At 45.0% G+C, this 11,634-nt stretch overlaps 1 protein-coding gene across 1 annotated transcript; it reads left to right on the top strand.

Annotated features, from left to right (window-relative positions):
* Positions 1 to 333: 333 nt before the first annotated feature.
* Positions 334 to 10,783, top strand: LOC109925600 (sodium channel subunit beta-1-like; the record flags this gene model as incomplete). The annotated part of the gene is made up of 3 exons (XM_048593998.1): positions 334 to 577; positions 8,703 to 8,844; positions 10,672 to 10,783. Coding segments are annotated over 3 exons (453 nt in total), but the record flags the coding sequence as incomplete, so codon positions are not given.
* Between the last annotated feature and the right edge of the window lie 851 nt (positions 10,784 to 11,634).

Here is an 11,634-nt window from a genome sequence, read left to right as displayed (position 1 = left end):
TGCTGAGGGAGTGGGCACTGTCGGAGGGTCAGTGCTGAGGGAGCACCGCACTGTTGGAGGGTCAGTGCTGAGGGAGCACCGCACTGTTGGAGGGTCAGTGCTGAGGGAGTGGGCACTGTTGGAGAGTCAGTGCTGAGGGAGTGCCGCACTGTCGGAGGGTCAGTACTGAATGAATGAAGCTGCATGATGCTGAGCCCTGCTTCCAAAGAAATGTGTTTGATAATGATGTTCTGTTAACTGAAGATTAAATTGAACTTACTCAATATTGTGCAATTTTTTGAAAGTATTGCTGTAATCTTGATCTGAAATTGCCTGTGACCTGGGTCTTCTCAGATCTACGAGTATGCTTACCCAGACGTGGCCATTGCGTATGGTGATTTTGAGAATCGGATCGAGTGGTCAGGAAGCAAGGAAACGTCTGACATACAGGAAGCTACAATCACGGTCCACAATGTCAGCTTCTCAGATGCTGGCACTTACCGGTGCTTCTTCAACCGCACCTTCAGCTACAGGAATGGCGAGTTTATATTCTTCACCCAAACAAACAAGACCATCGAACTGGATGTCGTGGCCAAAGGTACTCATTCTGTGTCTTAACAGCTTAGATGTAATAGGACACATGAGGAATGTCATAATTTTAGCAGAAGGATTCCTGTAGGTCAAACTGTTCTTTAGATACAGAGATAATCCCACTTCCTCAAGGAGAAGGGAATGAAGGGCAGGACTGAGCTCTTTAGCCCGCTGGAGGAGAAAAGGAATTGGATCAACTGCAATCTAGAGACCCTCCAGTGGTCCCGGTATCACAGATACCAGTCTTCACTCCATGTGATTTCAACAAACAGTTGGAGACACATGATACTGCAAAGGCTACGGGTCCTGACAACATTCTGGCAATAGTACTGAAGACTTCTGCCCCAGAACTAGCTGCTCCCCTAGCCAAGCTGTTCCAGTACTGTTATAACACTGGCATCTACTCGACAATGCGAAAAATTGCCCAAGTATGTCCTGTACATAAAAAGCAGGACAAATCCAACCCGGCCAATTACCGCCCCATCAGTCTACTCTCGATCATCAGGAAATTGATGGAAGGTGTCAGTAACAGTGCTATCAAGCAGCACCTGCTCAGCAATAACCTGCTCAGTTTGTGCCCAGTTTGGGTTCCGCCAGAGCCACTCAGCTCCTGATCTCATTACAGCCTGGAATGCTGATCCAGAACCAGGTGCAGCAAGGCCAGTGTTTTGACATTTGGAAGGAGAGCAACAAACTGGGATCTATCGTCGCCACACCTTACCATACATTGTAACTGACTTCCAACAACTTATCTCGCCCCTAGAGCATTAGACCCTGGCACCCAACCCCCTCACCCCAATACATACCCTGATTGTAACCCCTGACCTCAAGAGACTAAATTCCTGACCTTCAAACAACTTCGGTAGCCCCAACATCCTACCCTGCCAGAGCCTGGGCCTCAGCTATTCACCCTCTGTATCCCAGATGTAGGAGTGGAAGGAAATATTCCCAGGTTTGCAGATGGCTCAGTGGGAATGGGAGCCAAGTGGAGAATGCCAAGACACATCATGTGGTTATTGAGAGGCTAAGTAAGTGGAGAAGGATTTGGCAGATGGGAACACCATGTGGAGAACTGTCAGCTTCTCCACATTGACCAGAGAAACAGAGACTGAGAGAATTTCTTCAACAGTGAGAGGCTGGGAAGTGTCGATCTGTGTTTGTGAGTCAGAGTTTTCGAGTCATACAGTATGGAAACAGACGCTTTGATCCAATTCTTCCATTCTGACCAGACATCCCAATCTGACCTAGACCCATTTGCCAGTATTTGGCCCATATTCCCCTGAACCTTCCTATCCATGTCCCCATCCAGATGCCTTTTAAATGTTGTAATTGTACCAGCCTCCACCACTTTCTTTTGCTGCTTGTTCCATACATGTACCACCCACTGCGTGAATAGTTTGTCCCTCAGGTCCTTTTAAATCCTTCCCCTCCCACCTTAAGCCTTTGCCACCTACTTTTGGACTCCATCACCCTGGGAAAAAACCCTTAGTTACTCACCCTATCTATACCCCTCATGATTTTATACACCTATGTAAGGTGCATCCAATGCTCCAGAAGAAGAAAGTCCCAGCCTATTCAACCTCTCATTATAAGTCAAACCCTCCATTCCCAGCAAAATCCTTGTAAATATTTCCTGCACCTTCTCAAATTTAACAACATCCTTCCTGTAGAAAGGTGGCCATTTTAAAGTGGCCTCACCAATGTCCTGTACAGCTGCAACATGACATCCCAACTCCGATACTCACTGAATCTTTGGCAAACAATTCAGAAGGCAAATGGTATGTTGGTCTTTATCACTGAGGAATTTAAGTCCTAGAGTAACAGCACTCTAGGGGACAGTATTCCAAAGATTCCCTATCCTCTGGACACTGTGTCCCCCGATTTTAGAAGTGCAGTGGACGTTCACCAGATAAATCCCTGGGATAGCAGATTGTCTGATGAGGAAAGTTGAGCAGGCTGAGTCTTCAGAATTTTTGAAGAATGAGAGGTGATCTCATTGAAATTTCAAGCTCTTACTGGCTGTGACTGGGTCTGTGCCTGTCAATGCCCCCTGGTCTGGGGAGGGAGTTGGGCAGTGAGGGGAAATTCTAAAATCGGGGGACACAGTGTCCAGAGATTAGGGAATCTTTGGAATACTGTCCCCTAGAGTGCTGTGGACACTCGACATAACAACATCAAAGAGAGGCAGGGTCAGATCTAACCCGGCCAGTTACCACCCCATCAGTCTACTCTCGATCATCAGTAAAATGATGGAAGGTGTCATCAACAGTGCTATCAAGCAGAACCTGCTCAGCAATAACCTGATCCTCGTGATTGGCCGACCAGTCTCGACTGATTAAATACTCCTGCTTGTGCATTTTGTGTTCTTATGTAACATGTTCTTCAGTTTGATCCCCAAAACGCCAACCCTAACCCTAACTTTCTGTAATTCTAACCCCCAAGCCCTGATTTAAACCCCAGAGTCTTGCCCTGACCTCCAATTAAGTCACCTCCTGACTCCCCTCCAAAGCTTGTCCACCATCCAAGTCAGGAGTGTGAGGGAGTACTCCCCACTTGCCTGGATAGGTGCAGCTCCAACAACACTCAAGGAGCTTGGCACCATTCAGGACACTTGATTGGAACCACAATTACAAGCATACACTCCCTCCACCACTGATGCTCAGTAGGAGTAGTGTGTACCATCTATAAGGTGCATTGCAGAAGGTCATCAAGTCTCCTTAGACAGCAAATCCATGACCACTTCCATCTAGAAAGGCAAGGGCAGCAGATATATGGGAACACTATCCCCTGTAAGTTCCTCTCCAAGCCACTCACTATCCTGACTTGGAAATATATCGCTGTTCCTTCAGTGTCGCTGTGCCAAAATCTTGGAATTCCCTCCCTAAGGGCATTGGACTGCAGCACATGGACTACAGAGGTTCAAGAAACTCACCAGTACCAACTCAAGGGGCAGTAAGTGCTGGCCTAGCCAGTGATGTTCACATCTCAAAAATAAATCATTGAAAAGAAATCACCTCACTCATCCTAAACCTGAGTTGGTTATCTCTGAACGTATATCTGCTGCTTGTTTCCAACATTGGACAAAAGTGGAATTCATTGAGAAGAGACTCTGCTCCAGCCATTTGCTGTTTAGTAGAACCTGTAATTCTATCCACAGAATTTGATGCCAGCCATCGCTGCAACACTCAAATTTTCACAGGCCCCTTTCGACCAACAGCCCTTTTACGTATTTGACATCATAGTTTCCATGGTGTTTCTCTTCAGCACCTGAGTAAAATTTACTGGCACTGCTCCAAAGTCAGGTATAAATTGAATTGAGTGCCAGTTGAATTTGGAGTAACCTTTTACGTTTTACGTTGTCTCAAAGATTATTTGGTCCAAAGACAGTTTGCCCTCAGAACTGGGCAAGCAGATTAGAATTATATTTAGTTATCATAAATACTGCACTAGTTCGGTGAGGAGTTTATTGTTGTGTGATACAAGTTAATATCAGTGTAAAGTTAATTTGCAAGCTGTTGTAAGTGTGTTTGTAGATGGGCATCGACAAGATCATCATACTTAGCTTCCATTTGCTAGACAGACAGTGATGCGACCTGGCCCCTTTTCCTGTGACATCATCAGGTCTATGGAAATCTTATTCTTTATTCTACATCTCCTTCCAAGTATTTATCCTGTCCCTGAATGTTCACCCCTTCTCACATGTTTAGGCTTTTCTGTCTACATTTTCTCATCATAGGCCTATCTATGCCTCAATCTAGTGGTTACATGTTTCCCATTCCCTCCCCTATATTATGTGATGTTGGGATTTGGTGAAAAGCCATTCACGGTGGTTAGACCGGTTATCCTGACTGTGTTCCCAGTTTTGTCAAAGGAGGCATCCAGGTTGCTGATCTCCTACAAAGGTAGGGATTTGAATATGAACCTCTAGTCAAGTGGTCTGATTTGGTGCAGTCCCCTGAAGGCCTCTCAGGCTGGGTACCAGCTAGTTGGAGACAGTAAGGACTGCAGACGGTGGAAGACAGGGTCTGTAGGTGCAAGGCTGGAAAAGCACAGTAGGTCAGAAAGCATCTGAGGAGCAGAAAAGTCAACATTTCAGGCCGAAATTCTTCGTCAGGACAGGGGAGGGGTAGGGAAGCCCAGAAATAAATAGAGGGAGGGGATGGGGTGGGAGGAAGGGTAGGAGAGATGGTGATAGGTGGATGCATGTAGGGGGTTATTGTGATTGGTCCGTGGGAAGGATGGAGTGAATAGGTAAGCAGGAGGATGGACAAATTAGGTCAGGACAGGAGTGGGAGAGCTGGACATTATCCCAGGTCTGACCTGCTGTGCTTTTCCATCCTCACACCTGTAGGCTCTAGCTTCCAGCTAGCATTCAGAGCACTGTGTGGCTCTTTTACAGAGGGTATGGTCCTGAATCTTTGGTGATCTCCAGGACTGAGATTGCAGACCCAAACTGACTCTACTGTCAGGATTCTGAGAGGTCCTGTACCGTACTGCTGTGGTTAGCATTTGGAGTAAGGTGGACATGATAACAGTTTCCCTTTACAAGAGCGAACTATGTGATAAATGGAAATTCCCTGGGGAAAATTGATGCACAGAGAGATCTGGGTGTTCAGGTCCATTGTACCCTGAAGGTGGCAATGCAGGTCGATAGAGTGGTCAAGAAGGCATACAGCATGCTTTCATTCATCAGACGGGGTATTAAGTACAAGAGTTGGCAGGTCATGTTGCAGTTGTGTAGGACTTTGGTTCGACCACATTTGGAATACTGCGTACAGTTCTGGTCGCCACATTACCAAAAGGCTGTGGATGCTTTGGAGAGGGTGCAGAGGAGGTTCACCAGGATGTTGCCTGGTATGGAGGGCGCTAGCTATGAAGCGAGGTTGAGTAGATTAGGATTATTTACATTAGAAAGACAGAGGTTGAGGGGGGACCTGATTGAGGTCTACAAAATCATGAGAGATATAGATAGGGTGGATAGCAAGAAGCTTTTTCCCAGAGTGGGGGACTCAGTTACTCGGGGTCACAATTTCAAGGTGAGAGGGGAAAAGTTTAAGGGAGATATACGTGGAAAGTTCTTTACGCAGAGGGAGGTGGGTACTTGGAACGCGTTGCCAGCGGAGGTGGTAGAGACGGGCACGATAGCTCATTTAAGATGTATCTAGACAGATACATGAATGATACAGATCCTTGGAAAATAGGTGACAGGTTTAGATAGAGGATCTGGATCAGTGCAGGCTTGGAGGGCCGAAGGGCCTGTTCCTGTGCTGTAATTTTCTTTGTTCTTTGTTCTTACTCCAGCCTCTGTCCTCTAGTAATCTTGGTGCATTTCCAATGGCTGGGACCTGTGTCTATAGGTCATCAGAGGCCCAGACATACCCAGAGGGTTTGGAGCAAAGATTTAGCCAGCTGAATATCATCCATCTCCTTCAGTAAAGACTTTGGATGAAATTTTATAAGGCCCTACTCAATGTGAGAAATCTGGGGGGATCTCGTGAGAAGTCGGACAAGGCCTTTTCTGCCATCAAAGTATTCATTCCATTTCTGAGCAGAATTCTGGGTTTTGAGATGGGATTCTCGTTCAGGAGCACATAGGATTATTGCTGGCTAATGGACTAATTAGTTGTAAATCTCACCTCATTAACATCCAGCTTCCAATCCCACTGCCTACTGCTATTGAACCAGATAGTGATAATTCCCAAACGGAGGTTTGACTGGATATCTGGAGACTGCATAGAGTCATAGAGTCATAGAGTCATACCGCATGGAAACAGACCCTTCAGACCAACCAGTCCATAATCCCAAACTAAACTAATCCCACCTGTCTGCTCCTGGCCCTTATCCCTCCAAACCTTTCCCATTCATAGATCCATCCAAATGTCTTTTACACATTTTAATTGTACCGTATCCACCACTTCATCAAGAAGTTTATTCCACACGTGAACCTCGCACTGTGTAAAAAAATTGCCTCTTATGTCTTGTTTAAATCTCTCTTCCCTCATCTTAAAAATGTGTCCCCTATTCTTGAAATTTCCTATCTTAGGCAAAAGACAACTACTATCAACTATATCTATACCTGTCATTATTTTATAAACTTCTACAAGTCGCCTTTCAACGCTCCAGTTAAAAAAAAGTCCCAGCCTATCCAGCCTCTCCTTATAACTCAAACTGTCCAAAGCCAGCAACATCCTGGTAAATCTCTTCTGGGCTCCCTCCAGCTTGATAATATCCTTCCTATGACTGGGCAACTAAAAGTGGACCCAGTATTCCAGAAGAGGCCTCACCAATGTCCTGTACATTCTCAGCATAACATCTGAATTCCTGTACTCAAAGGACTGAGCAATGAAGGCAAGCCCACTAAATGCCTTTTTAACCGCCCTGTCTATATGTGATGCAAACTTCTAAGAATTATGTACCTGAACCCCTAGGTCCCTCTGTTCTACAAGACTAACCAGGGATGTACCATTCATTGTATAAGCCCTGCCCTCGTTTCTTGTACCAAAATGCAATACCTCACATTTATCCAGATTGAGTTCCATCTGCCATTTCTCAGCCCATTGACCCATTTGATCAAGATCCCTTTGTAATCTTAGAAAGTCTTATTTACTGCCCACAATGCCACCAATTTTGGTGTCATCCACAAACGTACTAACTGTGCCTTCTATACTCTCCTCCAAATCATTGATATAAATGACAAAAAGCAGTGGACCCAGCACCGATCCCTGTGGAACACCGCTGATCACAGGCCTCCAGTCTGAATCACAACCCTCCACTGTTACTCTCTGCCTCCTGCTGTTAAGCCAATTATGTATCCAATTGGCAAGCTCACCCTGAATCCCATGTGATCTAACTTTACTATTTAGTCTACCATGCGAAACCTTGTTAAAGGCTCTACTAAAATCCAAATAAACAACGTCTACTGCTCTGCCATCATCAACCTTTTTGGTAACTTCCTCAAAAATTAATCAAGTTTGTGAGACATGATTTCCAATGCACAATACCATACTGACTATCCCTAATCAATGTTTGCCTCTCTAAACGCCCATAAATCCTTTCTATGACAATTACCTCCAACAATTTACCCACAACCGAAGTTAGACTCACAGGTCTATAGTTCCCCGGTTTCTCCGAACAAACTTTCTTAAACAATGGTACAACATTAGCCACTCTCCAGTCATTAGGCACCTCACCCATAGTTATAGATGATGCAAATATTTCTGTAAGGAGTTTAGTAATTTCCTCCCTTACTTCCCACAACATTCTGGGATACATTAGATCAGATCCATTTATCCACGTTTTTATTCTCTAAGACCTTGCTTCTTCAGCCTCTGTTTTGGACACCCAGCACATTCTGTGGACACTGGTACAGGCCTCTCACCCCACCTCCCCTCCACCCCCGCAGTCCATGGTCGGTTGGCATTCAACATGGGGGTCAGCCTCCTTTGCATGATCATTTCACCTCTTCCATCAACTCACACAATGCGTACCTTAAAGCTGTACCTTGGGGTACACTCGTAACTGTCATCACACTCCAACCTCAAGGGCAGTTTAGGCTCAGGACCATGCATCCAGCTCATGGGTTGGACTGAGCAGCATCCCCTGAGGGTTGAGATAAGTTGTAACTCCTTGCCACAGACGGCTGTAGGGGCAGCGTCCTTGTCTATGTTTAGGTTTGAGATAAGTAGATTCTTGATCAGTTCTGAGGAAGGGTCACCGGACCTGAAGCATTAGCATTGATTTTTCTTCACAAATGCTGCCAGACCTCCTGAGCTTTTCCACCAACTTCTGTTTTTGTTCCTCATTTACAGCATCCGTCAATACTTTCGGTTTTTGTTTAGTATCCGCTCATTCACTTGTCTGTTGGTGAACTCGTGATTGTAGAACAGGATTAGAGAAAGTTTAGGACACATTAAGCCAATCCCTCTTTCCAGCATTTAGTCCGCAGCCCTGCGGTTGTGGTTAAGCATTGTCAAGTACATCTGGTGATGTGCATCAAGCCATGGGTCCGTTTGGAGTGTTTGAAGCAGCTGTTGATGAGTTGCAGGCTGTTGATCTGGAATGCAGTGTATAGCTAATGTCAGTGCAACATTCCAAAGTAGTGCTTCATTGAAACACCTTCCACTTTTCTGCAGAAAACCGGAAACTAGCATCCATCATTGGAGAGATCATGATGTACTTTCTGAATGTTGTGCTGACCCTGTGGCTGTTTGCGGAGATGCTTTACTGCTACAAGAAAATTGCAGCCGCTGGAGAAGAAGCTATTCAGGAAAATGCGTGAGTATCAAACATGAGGACAAAGTTGAGGCTAAATGGGGGCAGATTCAAGCTTTTTGATTGATGTGGCAGTCAGACGCTCTTTACAATACATTTTTCTAGAATTCCCAATGAAATTTGACGTTCAAAGATGTGACAAACAAACTTTAAGGAAAGATATAATTTCATTAGAGGCAGTTCAGAGATGGTTCATGAGGATTATCTCTGGGATGGAGGGATTGTCTGATGAGCAAAGGCTAAACAGGGTTGGGAAAGATTTCATACAGGATTCTTAAGGGGCTTGACAGGGTCAATGCTGAAAGGATGCTTCCCTTCATGGGAGAGTCTAGGACCAGAGGGCATAGCCTCAGTATAATCGGGTACCAATCAGGTACAGAGATGAGGAGGAACGTCTTCTCTGAGGGTTGAAAGTCTTTGTAACTCCTTCCCACATTCACCTGTGGGGGCAGAGTCCTTGTATATATTTAAGGCTGAGATAGATTCTTGATCAGTCGGGGAATCAACGGTTATGGAGAATCTGTTTAGCCTTTGCTCATAAGCCAATCCCTCCATTCTGGGGTTCATCCTAGTGAACCTCCTCTGAACTTCCTGCGGTGAAATGTTATCTATCCTTAAATAAGGAGTCAAAAACTGCTCAAAGTATTCCAGATGTGGTCTTACCTGCACCTTGTGAAGTTACAGTAAGACTTCCCTACTCTTATACTCCAACCCCTTGATATAACGGCAGCGTTTCATTAGCCTTCCTGATTACTTGCAGCAACTACCTGATAGAGGTGTTTATGATTATTAAACAATCCAATGAGTTTAGCAGAGAGAAACTATTTCCTCTGGTGGGAGAGTTCAAGAGAAGGGGAACGGATGTTGTCAGAAAACAAGGGAGTGGAAACTAAAATATTGTCCACCAGTACACTCGTGGCTCATTAGGACTGAGATTTAGGTATTTCTTTTAAAATTCATTCACGTGATAAGGGCATGGCTAGTTAGTCCAACATTTATTGCTGAGTGTTTGATCTTTCACTCACTAGCTGTGTGAAATTGCAATTTTCAGCATACAAGCTGAACATGAAAGAAACAGATCGAATTCTAGAGAACGTAGGAGTGTCAGAGTGTGGGGAGAGTGAGGGAGTGAGGCATTGAGATAACATATCAGCCATGATCGTGTTGAATGATGGACTGAATGGCCTTCTCCTGCTCCCAATTCTTCTGAGTCTATGGAGAGAGTGCAGCTGAAGGAACTACCATTGTGGGGAAGATGCTTAAATAGATTCTGGAGATTGCTCAAATTGTAACGCTTGCCTGAATGGAAAACATGTTTAGAGAGCAAGGTTTTAAAGCAATGAAGCCAAAAGACATGGCCCTAAATGTCTGGATCAGGAATAGGCCATTCAGCCCCTTTAGCATCCTGTGCCATTCAATAAGTTCTGATTTGGTTACAGCCTCAACTTCAAATTCTTGCGTGCCCCAGATAACAAATGACTCCCTCATTTGTGAAGAATTGAACTTTCTTGACCTTAAGAATATTTAAATGGCACAGCCACCATCACGATCTGGAGATGAGAATTTCACAGATGTGCAACCCTTGGAGAAAGAAAATTCTTCCTCATCTTTATCTGAAATGGGATTAGGGTTAAGGTTTTAAATGGTGTTCTCTGGTTCTAGTCTCTCCCACAAGGGTGAGCATCCCCTCAGCGTTCACCTTGCACCCTCTCATTCTCCTGAACTTCAGTAGATACAGTCCCCAACCTGCTCAACCTTCCCTCAAAAGACAAAGCCCTTTTTTGATTAATTATAACTAAATGTTGTGTGACATTCTGCTCTCTTCCACAGATCGGACTACTTGGCAATTACATCAGAAAGCAAAGAGAACTGTACAGGGGTACAAGTGGAGGAGTAGCATCTGTCAATCAGCATGACATCCACAGAGTATTTTTAAACATAGGTATGTGCAGACAAAATGTCTTCAATCCAGTTTCTCTGTATAATAGAAGAATTAACTTCTAAATCCTTCTCACACTTTCACAGGACATCCTAAATTTGCTTCAGTTCAGAATATTTTCTCAAGTTTAGTTGCTGCTCTCCTGTGGGCCAATTTGCTCACAATGTAGTCACAGAAATAAATTAGAATTAGAATTAGCTTTTATTGTTATGTGTACTCAAGTACAAAAGTACAGGAGTACAGTGAAAAATCTACAATGTCTCAACACATGGTACAAAGTACCTGATTACAAATCTGAAGGTAATAAAATAGATTTGGTACAAAAATAGAGAAATAAAGAAAAAGGCAGAAGTTCTATGTTACAGTTCTTCACAATATAAATTAGGAAAATAAAGAAATAAAGTTAAAAGATAAACATTACAGTCCTTCCTCAGACTGCAGTTGCTTCAAGCTGGGAGTTTTCCACATGGGGCCTCATTCTCCCCTGCTCTGGGCTGATCTCAGCCAGGCTTGTAAGCCGCTGACCATTATCTGTGACCCCAGTCCGCTGACTGCTCCACTTCACTCCGGGCCCACTGAACGCTGGCCGTCTGCTCTGCAACGGCTCACCAACCACCGACCGTCCCACTCTGCTCTGGGCTCCTGACTGCCCCACACCGGCCCTGCTGATCACTGGCTGTCTGCTCTGTTCCAGGCCCACAGACCGTTGGCCATCTACTCTTCACCAGCCCATTGACTGCTAACTGTCCCGCTCTGCTCCAGCCTGCTGACCCCTGACCGTCCCGCTCTGCTCCAGCCCGCTGATCACTGACCGTCCCGCTCTGCTCCAGCCCGCTGACCCCTGACCATCCCGC

This window comes from Rhincodon typus, unplaced genomic scaffold (assembly GCF_021869965.1).
Source record: "Rhincodon typus isolate 14 unplaced genomic scaffold, sRhiTyp1.1 hic_rhity00005089, whole genome shotgun sequence".
NCBI lineage: Eukaryota > Metazoa > Chordata > Chondrichthyes > Orectolobiformes > Rhincodontidae > Rhincodon > Rhincodon typus.
This window is presented reverse-complemented; position numbering and strand designations above follow the sequence as displayed.